The 16,573-nt window shown below is 42.2% G+C and overlaps 2 protein-coding genes across 7 annotated transcripts in view; both read left to right on the top strand.

The window, feature by feature from the left end:
* The window catches only part of dennd5b (DENN/MADD domain containing 5B), a 106,536-nt gene extending 98,796 nt beyond the window's left edge, over window positions 1-7,740 (top strand). For all 6 annotated transcript variants that reach the window (XM_030045440.1, XM_030045436.1, XM_030045438.1 and 3 more), the window contains 5 exons: window positions 375-562; window positions 1,376-1,458; window positions 2,956-3,082; window positions 4,099-4,273; window positions 5,089-7,740. In XM_030045440.1, the coding sequence (XP_029901300.1) occupies window positions 375-562; window positions 1,376-1,458; window positions 2,956-3,082; window positions 4,099-4,273; window positions 5,089-5,272 (757 nt within the window). In that variant the 3' untranslated portion in view covers window positions 5,273-7,740. The remainder of the gene's footprint in view (window positions 1-374; window positions 563-1,375; window positions 1,459-2,955; window positions 3,083-4,098; window positions 4,274-5,088) is intronic.
* A 1,614-nt stretch (window positions 7,741-9,354) lies between these two features.
* Window positions 9,355-16,363, top strand: LOC115355401 (SIN3-HDAC complex-associated factor-like). Its single transcript, XM_030046186.1, has 6 exons — window positions 9,355-9,525; window positions 12,158-12,285; window positions 13,085-13,184; window positions 13,446-13,560; window positions 14,207-14,357; window positions 15,126-16,363. The coding sequence occupies exons 2-6, from the start codon at window positions 12,158-12,160 to the stop codon at window positions 15,400-15,402; spliced, it is 771 nt and encodes a 256-aa protein (XP_029902046.1). The 5' UTR covers window positions 9,355-9,525; the 3' UTR covers window positions 15,403-16,363.
* The last annotated feature ends 210 nt before the right edge of the window (window positions 16,364-16,573 follow it).

The following is a 16,573-nucleotide window of genomic DNA, read 5'->3' as shown; positions in this document are numbered from 1 at the left end:
TTGTGCCGTCTTGACCAGGACTCCCTGGAAGAAGAGATCTTGTATCATAATCGGACCTTCTTGGCTAAATAAAGGATAAAAATAAATGAAAAGAAAAGACAAGACAAGAGCAGATGTAGGAAATGCTATTGGTTGGTGCTGTGCTTGTGAATAGAAGATGCAAAGTTTAAAATCTGTAGCCCGGCAGGGGAAATATGAGTTTCAAAAGTGATTACCTGTACTAGAAAACGGTAAATGCACTGGGAATCTCCCTGGTATCAGTGAATTTGAAGCAGATCATTGGTGCTGTCTGAGTCCACTTTTCAAAATAAAGGCTCACAGCTTTCAGTTTCGGTTCGTTCAGCACGTTCAATGCCCTCCCCGTCCTCCCTCAGGTTCCCCTGCGGGCGCTGGCTCGGTAAGGGGGTGGACGACGGCAGCCTGGAGAGGGTCCTGATCGGCGAGCTGGTGGTTCCCAGCGGAGAGGAGGATTCTGGGAGGGGCTGCCGCACGCCCCCGCTGCAGCGCTCGCCGTCGCAGACCAGGCGCATCAGCATCACGTCGCTGTCGGGACGCGGCTGCAGTCAGTATCTCTCAAAAGTCCATATGCACTTATTGATTTGCCTGTTGCCTGGAAAATGAATTTAGTCATTTCTAAATATCTAAATATAAAAATATCTTTGATGTAGGCGTGTTTAGATGTATAGAATCATTCCCTGCACTGTGTCTATATAAAGTCTTATCAATATCAATAACTCATAAGGTTAGATAGATAGATAGATAGATAGATAGATATGTATACTCTATTGATCCCAAACTGGGAAATTCCCACGTTACAGCAGCATCATCAATAAAAAAAAAAGTTGTCTATATATTGATATAGAGAGTGATATATGGATTATATGGATTAATATGAAATGATATGTGAAGATAAATATGGAGTAATCAGTTCTCCCACCACATATTCTGGTTCAACCTCACAAGAACAAGTATAGATCTTGTCAATTACCTTTACATTTAAAATAATATTCCTTAAAATGCCAGTTTTTCAGTAAAATTTTTAGAATTGTTTGTCAAGTTACCCCCAAATGACCAGATCAAGACAATATGATTGACCTTAGAGATATTATTTGTCATACACTGATAAAACTTATTCTGGGATGTTGTAAAATCAACAGGATTTAGTCTTTTAAATCATCAATTCAAAATTATTTTTCTTATACCCGAATAAATCGGTTCATGAGGTGAACAATAGTCTGTGGTTGCAGCTTAGTTCATTTTTTTCCAAGCCACTGAAACTGAGGCCTTGGAAATAGTATTGACCGCTCCGAGCTGAAGATATGCAGGGAGTCTGGTTTCTGCCACAATGACGCTCCATCTGTTTTCCTGATTTCAGAGCCAACGTCTGCGCAAATCCAAGAGGCCATCGGCGAGGCGGTGAACAACATCATCAAGCACTTCCACAAGCCCGAGAAAGAGGTTTGTGTGTTTGTGTGTCAGAGGGAGCCTCGTCTCGTCCTGCGCGGCGTCTGCGCTCCTCTGCTCGATAATGCAGGACTTGATAAATATATTCATAAGGGCGGCAGCAGCTCCGTGTTTAGTCTGGGGAGAATTATCTGGAGACGGAAACCGAGGCTGTCTCACCCTCATTATCGCTCCCCGTGAATAAACTTTGTTTTTTTTAAGACATCTGATCGCTGTTTCTCTGCACACTCCTCCTCATGATAGCCTGGGTTTGATTCTCTCTCGCTCTCTCTCTATTTCCTCTCTCTCTCTCTCTCTCTCTCCACCGGCTGTGTTCATTACGTGTTTGGTTTATGAACTGTGTAATGGCGTTTCAATCGACGCGGCGGAGGAAGCAGATGTTTTTAAAAATGTCCCAGGCCGTCAGAGGAGCGATGCAGAGAGAAAAAGGAGGGCAGAGATGGAGAGCGGTGCCCTGAAGGAGGCCATTAACCAGGCACAGACGTTACACTTGATCCACAGGAGAAATGCATCGGTTTCAGATAATCGGAGGCTCTTTCTCGCCGCGCGCTGAGATTCATCCTGTCCTCAAAGAGACCGGCCACGAGAATCTGTGAAACCACACTCTCGGTATTTAACAGTGTGGTTTAACACCGACACTTTTTTAACGCGTCGGTGTCTCAGTTCTTGTAATCTGCCAGAAGCTACTTTTTAAGAAACAGGATGTTGTTGCATTTATGTTCCTGCCATACTGATGCATTCTTTTTCAGTGCACAAAAAAGAAAAAAAAGAAAAGAAAAAGTGGAAAATCACAGCATCTTTTCCAGACAACATGCTGCTGAGGGGAAAAAAACAAAGAAACGTCTGTAGAAAATAACACAAAAGTACATTTTAGTGAAATAACTTAGTTACTTTTCAGACAAATAATTAAGCAAAATAGCTTTCCATACCACTTGATGCTAAAAATGTTGTTTCCAGTTGTCATGTCGCGTTCATATCTAAAAGCACTTTGAACTTTTAATATTCAACTAAAACTGATTTGCGGCAAACAAATGACACACTTGAAGACTAAAGTGAAGATAACAGACTAGAACAAAAGCTGGTAAAGAGGAAAACAGCGAGTGTGCAAGTCCTTGAAATGGAGTCAGAGTTAACGCGTGCTCCAGTGCCTGTGTGCATCCTCACAGTTAATTGGATTTGGTATCAGTGGATTTAATTAACAAGTTACTGTACATCTGATAACTCTGCACCCTCTTCCTGGATTTGTTATCCACCAGGCAGAAATCGCTCTTTTTTTTTTTTTTTGTTTGCTGCTTTTGTTTGTTTAATTTGCTGTTTCCATTATTTTCTTACTTCTTTACTGCTTATTTCTGTTTTTTTTTTTTCCACTCTAAATCTTCTCCTGTTTTTTTAATCTCACTTACATGAATTTCTGTCCTCTGCATCTTCATCGTTCATGTATTTTAAATCAGTGTTAATCTAATCTAATCTAATCCCCGTGTGCCCGTGCAGAGAGGCAGCCTGACCATCCTGCTGTGCGGAGAGAGCGGTTTGGTCGGAGCTCTCGAGCAGTTCTTCCACCACGGCTTCAAGTCCGCCCGGCTCTTCCAGAAGACCGTGTTCGTGTGGGACTTTGTGGGTGAGTGCGGCGCGGAGCTGCAGCGCCATCTGCTGCTGGAAAGAAGAAGTACCATTATGGAAGCCTCATGCATTTGCAGAACTTTAGAGTGAACTGTGGAAAACTGTGTTTGCAATTTCAGAAATGATCACTTTTAGTATTTACTTAGTTTGACTGAAATTTTTTTTTTTTTTGCATGAGAGATGGTCTTGCACCACATACCACTGTTAGAAGTCATTATTTTTTTCATGTAACATATGCTTATCAATTATATTTTATCTCACAAAGTTAACACTTCTTGCTTTTACATGCACAAAATATTCCGTATTTTGCCCTTATTGTGAAAAGGACAGTATTCCCACTAAGTCGTTCACATGGCTGATAAAAATGAATATTACCCTAATATTCCTGTTTAAATGCTGCCATGCATACTCTGATTCATACAGCCTCCCTCGTTCATTCGTTTAGCCACCTTATTGAATCTTATAATTATTTGGAAAAAGGCTTATACTTATACTACTATACTTATACTTATTCCATTTACATACACAAAATATTCCATATCTTGCCCTAACCCTAACCCTTACTCTGAAAAAGACAGTATACCCACTAAGCTGTTCACATGGCTGATAAAAATGAATATTACCCTAATATTACCTTTTTGAATCTTATAATTATTTGGGAAAAGGTCTTATTAGGAGTATCCAAATGGAAAATGCAGTTTACATGGCCTGTATTAGATTTGTGATATTGGCCTATTAAGAGTAATAGTGGAAAATGACTGCAGAAAGCTGTTTTATGGCACTGTATGAACTTTAAAGTCAGTGTTGCTGATTGGAAAGCACACGCAATCTAGAAAATGAACCTGCAGCTCTTTTGCGGATCATTTTTTTCCGTCTTTCTGCACACATGATGCAACGCTTGATGTGCAAGACACCAGCGAAAACAAACCGAGGAGCTGGGAGGGGAAACAAACTCTTTCCCCGGCTTTCATCACCTCTCAAACCTCCTCCTGTCGTCTCCCCTCCCCGATCCAGAGAAGGCAGTGGCCTACATGGAGTCGGCCGACCAGATGGGAGACCTTCAGGAGACCGCCGAGCCCCTGGGGATGACCTGTCAATCACTCTGTCGCTACGTCAACGCCATCAACTCCACGCCCAGGAGCATCGGCAAGGATGGAAAGTTCCAGCTGCTGGTGTGCCTCGGTGCCAGGTCAGCTTTGATCCCATTTACCTCAGTGGAGCCTTCCCGTGCTGTTTAGAGTTAGAGCCCATTTACCTCTGCAAGCTTTTTTAAAGGGACAGTTCCCTTAAAAAAAGCAGATTTTCCCCACTTATCCCTTAGTGCTATTTATCCATCCAGTTTCTGTGTGATTTGGCGAGGTTTCCAGTCGGTCTCCCTTCACCTCTCTAATGGAGCTAGATGGGTATCCATTTGTGGAGCTCAAACAGCAGCAGCTCTTTCCAAAAACAATGACAAAAACGCCCGTCATAATTTTGTTGGGAGCTGACATACGTTTGCTGGAGTTTGTGAGCAGGAAATAGGAAACAGGCAGGCGGAGACACGTTTATTGGTACAGCACATTTCGCACACAGCGGAAATTCAAGATGATTTCCATATGGCGTAAAAAGACATTTAAAAGCATCGAGAAAAAGAAAAAGCAAGAGAAAAACACAACAAATAAACTAAATAAAATAAGAAAGTAAGATTTGCATAGGAAATATAAAGTCCAAATGCAAATAAAACCTCAACAGTTTGCATCCATTTAAGAAAAAGCAATAGAGAATTTAAAGTTAAGTCTGGATTTTGATTTGTTTGAACTCTGGGAACAGTTACTAGAGGACCCGAAACTTCTCGGGGTTTTGTAGCATAGGCAGGCTGGAAACTTCACCAAATCGCACAGGAATTATCTGGATGGATAGATTGCACTATGAGTAAGTGAGGAAATGATCTTGTTTTCTTGTCTTTTCTAGCTTGTTTTATTGATTAAACCACATCGTCTTGCTGAATGATTTCTCTCCCTGCAGAGACCGCCTGCTGCCACAGTGGCTCCCCCTGCTGGTGGAGTGCCCGGTGATCCTGAGGATGTACGAGGACTCGGCCCTGCTGAGAGACCGCAGCACCGTCAACGCCCTCATCAGCGTCCTGCAGACCCTGCACGACTTCCCCATCACGCTGGAGAGCTCGCTGGTCAAAGGCGTCGACCTTTAACCCGAGCAGAGGCCGCTGGGACGCCGCTCAGCTCTGGATTTTAAAAAAAAAACACAACTCAAAAAACAAACAACAAAAAACAACAAAACAAACCACTTTCCCCGCTCCCTCGCTGTTCCTCTCCGCTGACGTCATCGCCCGTTGATGAGGCCTGCTTGATCCGATTGGCTCTGGGATTCGACATGTGACCAGGGAAGGAGGAAGAGTGAGGCGTGAGAACTTTTTAAAGAGACAAAGAGACGCTCGGTCTACGCTTTGGATCGCCGAGGAGTTTGGATGCAGTATTGATACCTAGCCTGCGGTTCTGAAAGACTCTTTAACTTTAATCTAGAGTGCTTTTCTTGTTTTGTTTTGTTTTGTTTTGTTTTTTAACCTACACCTATGTGCAAACGCTGTGTAGCCTTTGTAGGTGCATCTAGGTAGACCGTGTGATCAAATCCTTTCTGTTCCCTGCCTGCTTCCTACCTGTGATCGCCGTCATCCCTCGTTTAGCGTCGGTAGCATTAGCAGAAGCATGCCTATGGGTCAGGGACGAGGAGACAGACACAAGAAGTCCCCGCCGGAGGGACTGAGGATGTACAAACACACGGTGATGATGAAGGTGAGGAAGGTGACGGGGCGGCTCTCCTCTGAGCTGGACTTGGACTGGACTTTTTCCCCGGCGTCTTGTTTCAGCCCGCGGATCCTAACGGACGCAAAGTCTACTGATCAGAGATGTGGCTCGGAAAGGCGGGAGCTTAACCTGCAGCTGCATGGACATTCCTACCAAAAACGACAGGCGCGGACCTGGCTGTTTTAAGATGCTGTGTGTGTGTGAGTGTGTGAGTGAGTGTGTGTGTGTGTGTGAATAAGCGGAGGTTGGATTTTACGGACATGTGTGTGTACAGATGTGTGAACGCGTGTTAATCCTCCTTTTATTTTTGTATCTTCCAGCTTCAAGTTTTCCAAGTTGATCTACTGGTTTCTGTACTAAAATGCACTGAAGCAGCAAAGTGTGTGAGCGAGCGAGCGAGAGAGAGAGAGAGAGAGAACCTGTGTATGCCTGACAGATTATAAAGTCTCATGGCTGTTCATCTTAAAACGGACATTTCGAGACCGTTTGCCAATAACGACACTTCACAGTTTCATAGTTTCTCCTTTACCTTTACAGTGACTTAAGTTAATAAATGCAAAATGCACTGGAAGACAAATGGATACAATAGGAATTTCATGGTGAATCAGCCCCTTTTAAGTTTTTCTCCTATTCTATTCGTCAAAGCATTAATTTGAACTTATCGTTTAAATCCTCACAAACTATCCATATCCATACATCCCCATTCAAACTGAGGGCTTGTCTGACCTCAACAGGGTTTTTTCTTTCACTTTTTATTCATATTTAGATATAAAACTTTTAATTTATTCCATAATTGAGCCCACAGCCTCTAGAGATGGCTGGTAACTCGTTCAATCTGTTTTTTTGTTTTTTTTTAGTGATCTGCATTAAAAAAAAAAAGGGTGCACTTGGACCCTTTCACCACGATTGCCACTGACCGCTTTCTGAATTAACCTCTAATTGAGAACGGTGTAAATATTTTCGTTTGTGCATGTTGATAAAGTGTATTTCTTGTGACTCTCCCCTCTGATGAAGTCAGGACAAAAGGTTTTGAGGAGTGTGAGGGGGTTTAAAAAGAAAAAGAAATAGACACGGGACGTCTCTTTGCCCTCCCTTCTGCTTTGACCTGCAGTATTTAGTCTGTGAAGGACATGCGGCCTGTTGGGGGTTTGCTTTCATTTATTTAATAATTTAATTTTAACAGGCTGAGGTAGGAAGCCTGTGGAATAACCAGGGAAAACACATCTGGAGTGAAACCAGTAACCACATTTTCCACTGAAACTCATGTTGTACCACTGTGATATCGGACTGTCCAAGAGTTGGAAAAATGCAAATATATATAAAAAAAAAAAAAAAAAACTTTCCTCTGTCTTGTCTTTGGGGGTTTAACCACAGAGTAGGTGTGCTGCGTCATGCATGCCCGGCTCCACTTCTTCTTTCAGCATCCCGAGCAAACCTCCTCCACCGTCAACGAACAAGAAACAAACAGAAACAGAAACAGAAAGCGGGCACTAGACTGTAAATCGCCCCCATCCCACCCCAGCAGGTTCCCTCCTGGAGGAAACACGCCGTGGATGAAGCCGTTTCCAGCTCCCTGCCTCCTGTCTTTGCTTCAGAATAAATGGTTCTTTTGTTACAGAAAACGTTGCCCGCGTGTGACAAATGGTTATTAACACACCGAGTTGGCTCTGCTGGAACGTGAAATAGGAAATGCTACTGAACCGGAGGCCTCTCTGTGGGCGTCACGGTTGCAAATCGAGTCGTGGGAAGGACAGTAACGAAGTAAACGAAAGGAGTTTTATGTCTCTGTAGAAGTGACAGACCTGTTCTGATATTTATTATGCCTATTTCATTAAAAACACCCAGTGTGTGACAACGTCGTCTCAGATTTTCTGTGTGTGTGTGTGTGGGCTGTATGTGCAGTTTTGCATGCAGCTGGGGTCATGTGAGTTTGACCCCAGTTAGAAATACTACAATTATGGTTCTTCTAGAAGTTTCCAATGTTGTTGTTTATATTAGGAGACAAATAAACAACCAAATTGTCTAATTAGAACAAAAATCGCTCAGGTAGCTATTGTTTTGCAGCCAAACTTGCACAGGATGATCAAGGTCTCAGTAGACCAACAAAATAAGTAGGTTATATAATCACTAATAATTAAAAGTAGTATTAATTTGCTCATTGTTTGTTTGCTTATTTGAAAACATGCTCCATATTTCACTACTTAGTAAACAGAAAACCTTTTTTTTTTTATCTGTTTCAAGTTATGAGCAAAGAAAATCACATTGCCTTAAAATAGATGAAGCATTAAAACATAAAGTAGTGCAAAAGCAAAAAAATAAATAAATAAACGAACAAAAAAAGACAAAATGAGGAGCAATTTAAAAAATAAAGACATAAAAAATGTTTAAATAGTTTTGTTTGATTGTTTGTTTGCTTGTTTTGTGAGGAAGAGGTCGCCTGCAGGTAAAAACAGAGAAGCCTCGCAGTGCCACCGCCTGGCAGCTTACGTGTCCTTCAGCCTCTCCATGGCAACTAGCAACGCCCCCCTTTTCCCGCGTAATTCCCAGTCCTTATATGGGCATTGCTATGCGTAGACGCAGGGAGACGTCACAGCTGTATGCAAATCGCTCTGATTGAAGAAAATGAGAAAATGGTGGAGCAGAGACTCGAGTAATGCGCATGCGTGGACGTGTCTACTACGGGCACACTGCTGGCGTCAAGCTAGCAGCCACGACACCGGAAGTTGGATGATTGTGCCTACAAAATAAATGCATTGTTCTTGTTGACATTTTATTGTGTCAGGCTCACAGTTTCATCCTGTTGAATGGCAATCACGTGTTTTTTGTGAATGTGAGGGATAAAACTATTGAATATGTCTTTATAAATTGTTTTTTTTGTTTGAATTTACAGTATAATTAAAAAAATGGAGACAAAGATTTCATTGTAGCAATTAATTAATTAATTAATTAATGTTCCACAATCCCAATTCTCCAGCAGATAAATCTTATATAATTAACTTGATTATTATTTTGTCTCAGTGTTATATCCATAAAATGATTTAGCTTAAAAAAAAAAAAAAAAAAAAAACTTCCTTTTGCATTGTTAAAGATTCAGACTTCAAAACATATTGGACAACTACTGAAAAGTTTAAAACTCATATATCACAAATTGGTAAAAAAAAAAAAAAAAAAAAAAAAAATCGTTGGCAGACCCTGGAGTTTCGCTCTTTCTTTCTTTTCCCTACACTTTGTTAATTGTGGTTCGTTTTAATTTATTTTTACATCATTTGTACACTTAAGAATCTATAGATAATCCTTACGAAAGCAAAAACGTATGTAACAAAAAAACTTCATGTATTTGACCTAAATTTAATCAGATAAAGGAGAGGGGGAAAAAAGAGTAAATGCATCGTTTAGACTCGAAGAGATTTCATAACGCGTGTTTGTAATGGGGGGGTTTAATTTTGAAGGTCATAAGCGGAAGTTGTAGTCGATGTTGCCGCCGGCTCGACGCGGAGGTCCAGGCGACGGTTACAACTGATGGTTTCCAACGGTATTGTTAAATGTTAACTGAGACTCACTTCCAAAGACGTCTGGTTTTTTTAATTAACCGCACAGGACACAAGTCTGAGGCGTTTGAGCTTTCCATTCCCGAAGCAAGGCAAGTGGATTTTCTTACTTTGTACAAGAAGAAGTGTGTTTGTCAGTGTGTGTGTCTGTGTGTGTGTGTGTCGGCGTGCGCTAAAGTTATCGGAGGATGGTTGTTTCTGATTTCACATCCTTATCTCGAAACGAACGGGACGCTAAGTCGCTGGAAACAAAGTCAAACGACGTCGAGCAAAGAGTTTATCATCACTTCCACGTTGTTTTTGGTTCAATTCTGTGTTTTATACAACATTTCGGGAGGCTGGTTAGTTGTTAATAACGCTGTCGACTGTCCGTGTGGCTGACATGCTCTTACACAGCTTCCACCGCTTTTGCTTACGAGGATTAGTGTTATTATTGTATTTAAAGTAACTTAGTTTTACTTCACATATCATATGGGTAATGCTACACTGGTGCTTTTTTGTATTTTTTATTTTTTATTTTTTCTCCGATGAAGCGGAGAAGCCATCGTGCTCATCTTCTCGTCCGCAGCTGTTCTTCCCACAAAAAATGAAATTCAACGCCAGCTTGCCTTCGGTGAAAATGTTTTATAAACGTGTCGAGTGATTATCGTGATTTAAAAAAAAAAAAAAATCTCCAAAGTGAGTAAAAAGCAGGTGTTGTGCTGACCTCGACTTTGTCGGGGTGGGTGGGTGTGTTTTCTGCGTCAAATGTCCAAGCCCCTTTTTTTTTTAAACATTTAGTCTCGGCTGTAAAAGACTTAATCGGGACAAAGACAGGATGGCACCGGTGCAAAGCTCATAAAAAGGCGTCATTGTGACTAAAAATCATCGTATTTATTGTGGGGAAATTTGAATGGGTGTCGAAGAAAGTGCAGCGTGGAAAAAAACGTGCAACTGTTTACACAGTTTGGCTGGGGACTTGTGACGCCTCTAGATCCATTATCGGACAGTGTGTTTGCTGTTGGTTCTTCGGAGATTTCAGATTTTCACATACACAAAGGACACTGTTTTATGAATATTATAGGGAACAAACCGCCTATTAACAGTTTCAGTAGTTGTTCTTGTTTTCGCGAGATGATTCCTCTAGTAGAACCTCGTGTTCCCTTATCGGACATGAAGCCGGCGTCTATTATCCCAGTTCATACTTAATGTCTTTTTGTTTTTGTTTAGCTGATATCACCTTCTATTTCTTCCATGACTATGTATTAAGTAGATTGGGGGGTGTGGGATGTAGCACTGCACGCAGATACAAGCCTTCAGAGCCGTGGAAACACGTGTGACTGCCGGTGCAGGAAGGGTGCGCAGACACCACATTGACTTTGCTCTGCCAAGTGCTTGCATGTCGTTTCTATAAATTGACATATGCATCGGTAAACCTGGCTGAATACAGTGGATGGCGTGCTTATCGGTGGTTGTCATCCAAATGTAGTCATCTGTCCGATAATGGACGCCTATGCCGTCGCTCCCTTTCCACTGCGCTCTGACGCAGGATAATTCACATAACAAAGACTTGATCCAAACAATAGATGCACATTAACAATGTTGTCAGCGTGTGATACGCTGTTTCTGTTTACCTCTAGGACTTTATAAGTGTAATCCCTTTGTCTGTGTGTATCTGGAGTAATATCGTCCAGCTGCGGCTAAATAATAGTAAATGCAGGCTGGAGGTTGGATGATGCTGCATGCTCGGCTTTTCCCCGATGCACTAAAAAGACGATTTAAAACTACTGCCTCGCCTTCATTGACACTCACATTTTGACAGCTTTTAGTAACTTCCCACACCTCTTTGTGTGTTGAAATCCAGATGTGTTGCAGCAGTGGTGGCCTGCAGCAGGCAGAGCATCACATCAGACAGCCATTTACCGTGGCTCCAGTCGGCACCATGCTGCCGCCTCCATCCTGCTGCCATGTGCCAAGCTTCACTAGACACGATTATACAACCACTGGCGACGCTCCGCGCTCACTGCAAGCGCTGTAGACGACGTTTAAATCCGTATACATGTGTAAAATGATGATATCTTGTAGTTGTCACCAGCAGAGTCTAATTTTAATTCAGTGGGTTAAGTATAAAACGTCAAAATTAATCCAAACATATTGCTGCGCTGTGTTTTTACTAATGTATTCGAAGTGCAGTGCGTGTAGTTTTCGTGTGATTACACTGTTTTGGAAGTGGCAGCCGTCGTGCATCACCTCGACGCCGCATCCCGGCCACGCTGAGCACATGGCGAGCCTCCAGTTGCATCAGCACCACAGTTGCGTAAGAGGCAGTCAGGCCGCGCTGTTCCTGTCTCGGTGATGCTCAGGCTGATAACCTGGGTTTTTCCCCTCCTCCCCTCCCTCCCTGTCTCCCCTGTCTCTCTGCCTCCACCAGATCTGCCCAGGCAAGCGGCAGGGGGCTCGGCTCCACGGCGTATGACGTAAATGCGCGTATTACGCACACAAATCTAGCTCGTATTATGATTATATGCTCCACTCTATATCCACAGAAACTAGAGCGGTCTTATAATAAAACATGGGAAAATATCCAGCCTGTTTTGCAAGCACAGCTCAATCTCCAGTAGATTCAGAAACATGCTTTTGAAAGTGTTACAACTCACAACAGGTTTTATCTTCCCAGGAGAAGATTAATATACAGCACATTTCTCATATTTTAATTTCTCCTTCTCTGTATGTGTGTCATTGTAGATGTTTGGCTTCCACAAGCCCAAGATGTACCGGAGCATAGAGGGCTGCTGCATCTGCAGAGCCAAGTCATCCAGCTCCCGCTTCACAGACAGCAAGCGATACGAGAGGGACTTCAAGAGCTGCTTCGGGTGAGTCACCGGCACCCACTCAGTCACCCTCCACAGGTCATAATGTCGCACATCTGCAAGCACTTAGGCCAACTTTGTTGTTGTTCAGTTTGCCTGTCCGATTCTGAAGGGACAGATGTTGCAAAGTTAGCCACAAGACAAACCGACTCATACACCTTTATGTTTTCTTTTTTTTCTCAGATGAGCAAACACATCAATATTGAATGATACCCTGTTTCATCCAGGGACCAGAATACAAGTCTAGGGGAACTGCGTCTATGTTTAAACACTATGACCAACCAAATTTTTAGCCGTACAAGGAGCATATCTTTGGTCTGTTGCTGGGTTTTCTGCTGACTTGCTGCTATTGGCTTAGCCGTGTTGCCAGGATCTATTACCATGGTTACGTGTGATGTAATGTAATGTGATGTGATGTGATGTGAGTCAGCATGCGTAACAGTGGTTGAAATAGCTCTGGATCACCCTGGGGCAAAGACATTAGTGGGGCACATTAAGTAATTTATGACTTTTTTCTACTTCTGTCTAGCAACTGAGGGACTGCAACAACTTCTACAGGTTTCTCGCACAGTGTATGGTAGCCTGCAGTGGACAGAAATATAAAAGTCATATTTTTCAATGTGACCAGTAAGGAAGCTAATTAGATCAGGGCTATCACAGATGTAGAGAGGTATTTTTGTGTGATGTGGGACATTTTAATCTCACTTTCATGCACCTAACATTTGTTTGCCCATATCTGCGAGACACACATCTGGAGGGACTTGTCCTGTGAGGCTGATTCTCATCCTGTCTGTCTCTGCAGGCTGGGTGAGGTGCGTTGTGGGGACATCTGCAACGCCTGCGTCCTCCTGGTCAAGAGATGGAAAAAACTCCCAGCAGGATCCAAGAAGAACTGGAATCATGTAAGGAGTTACACATTCACAGCAGTCTCCTGTTGCTTGGGTTTTGTGAATTGCACGAATGCACCTTGACATTTGTTGCCATGGGCGTTCGTTTTTTCACTGCACACCCAGATTTTCCCAGTAACAGTTCGAGGCGGTCAAATGCCAACTTTCAAATCACTTTCTAAGCTCTCAGCTCATGTCACTCCTTTCTCAAAATTTAGCTACCAGCTTTGTAATGTGTTCTCTACATCCTCAACTGTCTGTCTTGTGTGGTTTTAGGTGGTTGACGCAAAAGGTGGAGCGAGTATGAAGGCCACACTCAAGACCAAGAAGATAAAGAAGAAGGCGAGGCCGAGCCAGATCAGCCGGGTGCAGAGCGAGCTGAAGAGAAACAGTAAGCAGACACCAAAGACACTCGGCTGTGTGTGTCTTAAAATGTCTCAAAAGTCCAATTTCCCAATTATTCAACCTTAAAAATCATTGGACCTAAATTTTAATTCAGTGGGTCTCAAGATCAATATAAACATTTTATTAAATTTCATTTATTCATCTGTTTCCCAATACTTAAGCTCTGCACTTTACCAAATCCATAGTACTTAAATTTATTTATATTTTCTTTATTTATTTTTTCTGTAATTCTTATTTGCATAAGAAAAAACATGATTTGTCCAAAAATCAGTTTTTAATTACCTTAAAATTGATTTTAAAACATTTTTTAAAAATCGTTCAGTTCAGCATACATGTAGACACCTTCTTCAGGGATGCAGTTGTGGCTGCAGCCGCCTAAATTTTGATCCAAGGGCTCACCCACTGTTTTTAAGCTAATGTTTCTTTCATAATTAAAATGTATATAACGTCTGATGACAGGGCAGTCTCATGCTTTGTAGGGAATCTCTGCTTGGATACATAAAGCACCAAATTATTAATGTCATTATTACTAACATGCTTCTATTGAAAAGTGAACTTTCTAAACAGACAGTTTATCTTATGACTGGCTGCTGTCTGTCTGAGTGTTGTTAATGATGTTGTGTTGCTCCCAGACTCAGACGCTCACAGCACCACCTCCAGTGCCTCGCCAGCACAGTCGCCCAGCTACAGCAACCAATCAGACGAGGGCTCGGACACAGAGCTCTCACCTGGCACCGCCCACTCCCCGGCCTTCTCTTTCCTGGATCTCACCTACTGGAAAAGGTAAAACGTCAGGCTGCTGGTCCACTGAGAGGAAGTGCTCAGTGGACTTTAGTTCCCTTTTCACTTGACGCCTTCCTCCTAAAGGGGATTACTCTCTATTCAGGTCATGTGATGTGCTCCTGATTTACTTGGAAAGAGAAAGCTCTTGCTGCTGATGGAGATAATTTAGAATTTCACTCTTAAATCTTAATGTGCCATTTTTTGCACATTTTTGGAAATTTGGGCAAATCTGCAGCACCTCAGCACACAAACATTGTGCACACTGCAGCTTTATGTAGTCAAGCTTAGAAATATCAAGTAGCAAAATTAGGGAAACACTGGATAGCCTACACATTTTTTGGAGCCGGCCAGATCCCAGATCCAGCACTTAAGATCTGAACTGGATCTGAATCCCACAGGAAAAGTACTTTTATAAATAGAAAGATTAAATGTCATTCATTGAATTTTCAAGTAACAACTCCACTTGAAAAATAAAAACAAGAATTTATTTATTTATTTTTAGGATATGGCCAAATGTGGATCTATTGAAAATGCCTGGATCCGAATCCGGTACTTGACCCAGTGCATCCCTAAGCAAAATTCAGGCTGTTATTTGTCTTCATGTTGTTTTGGCAGAGGAAAGATGTTTGTGCAGACACACAAACACAGTTTTATCCCAATAAAATGATACAGTAAAACCAAGTAATGTTTTTTTTTCCCCCCATCAAAAGGAAAAATTAACTCTTTATACCACATAAGACGTTAACACAATTTCTGATGATGTTTCAGGCAGAAGGTGTGCTGTGGGATTGTGTACAAGGGACGCTACGGAGAAGTCATCATCGACCCTCACCTGTACAAGCCCTGCTGTCAGAGGAAACAAACACAACACCAGCAACAGGAGGAAGAGGAGGAGGAAGAGATAGAGGAAGAAGAGGAGGAGGAGGAAGAAGAGGAGGATGGGCAGGCAAATGGAGAGTGTGCAGAGAGCAAGTCGCCGCCCGCTGAGGTGGAAGAGGAAGAACGGGTGGAGGAGAAAGAGGAGCAGGGAGGAGAGGAATGGTGATTTTAACACAGGGATGGGAAAGTCTTCCTGGACGGACAGATGTACTGTACAAGGCACTAAAAAAGGACACTCTACCAAACTTGTCATAACACATGACGTCACAACCAAGTCGCACTGCGGTTTGTCCGTCTTTTACAAGCTGCTGCAACCATTCCTGTTTTTTTTATTTTTGTTGTTGTTTTGTTTGTTTGTTTTTCTCCAGCCATGAGGTGATGAGGCTTTCCTCCTTGTTCTGTTATCACCTGGACACCTTGGATTTATTCTGCTTTGTGTCTTGGAGCGCTATGAGATTCTACCATTTTTGTTTTGTTGTTGTAAATACTTTATTTTGCTCTTTCTGTCTGAAATGCTGGATCGACAAAAGCTGCATGGAAACCTGGAGACCTCTGGAAAATTTACCCTTTACTTTTAGGATGGAGCCATAAGCTAGAAAAACAGCCTTTCACTCTTTTTGCCTTTTCCTCGTCTTGATTCTTCACTCTTTATTTTCTGCAATTTTTTCTACTTCAGTCTTTTCATGTACGACCTGAACTGTCTTTTTTTTTTGGTTAAAATTCAAGAACTTTTGGGTTTGCTGTGTGAGGTGTGAGAGAGATGCATTCATCCTGGTGAAGATGACGTGGCGAAGGCTAAAGGCACGCCGCCGCCGACTTCTTTAAAAAGTCATGAAGTTACCATGTTCTCTATTGTGCTCTGGTCCCTTTTTTTTTTTTTTTTTTTTTGAAGCTGTAAATAATGAAAGATGATAAAACATGACTGAATCACTGCTGTAAAAAAAAAAAAAAAAATACAAAACTAAATAAATTCACAGTGCACATAGAAAGCACAAACATTATCAGGGAGACTTTTGGCTCTGAGCACTGGTCTAGATGCAGCTGTTCTTTGAAACCCTCAACTGAACCATTATAAGCTATAAAAAAAAAAAAAAAGAAAAGAAAAATCCTCGGGAAGACGGCGACAACAATATGAAATTGAATTCCCACTTGGCCGCAGGGAGAGGCTGTCGGAGGCACCTCTTGTATTGCTGCTGCCAGTCTTCATCAGCCTTTTTGGTTGTGCAGGAAGGGGCTCGGTAGCTATTTATATCCCAGTGATGTCATGAAAAGCCCCGTCTCTCCACCGACCAGAAAAGGCCTCCGAGGATTTGCCCTTCCATTGGTGTTGTTAGTAG

Source organism: Myripristis murdjan, chromosome 23, assembly GCF_902150065.1.
Source record: "Myripristis murdjan chromosome 23, fMyrMur1.1, whole genome shotgun sequence".
Lineage (NCBI taxonomy): Eukaryota > Metazoa > Chordata > Actinopteri > Holocentriformes > Holocentridae > Myripristis > Myripristis murdjan.
Note: the sequence above shows the minus strand (reverse complement) of the source record. Positions and strands in the feature narration are given on the sequence as shown.

Excerpts from the sequence above, each read along its gene's own strand:
- LOC115355401 (XM_030046186.1), top strand. The coding sequence starts at position 12,158 with ATGTTTGGCTTCCACAAGCCCAAGATGTACCGGAGCATAGAGGGCTGC. Across the intron at positions 13,561-14,206 it reads GAGCGAGCTGAAGAGAAACA|ACTCAGACGCTCACAGCACC; the intron begins GTAAGCAGACAC and ends TGTTGCTCCCAG. Across the intron at positions 14,358-15,125 it reads GATCTCACCTACTGGAAAAG|GCAGAAGGTGTGCTGTGGGA; the intron begins GTAAAACGTCAG and ends ATGATGTTTCAG.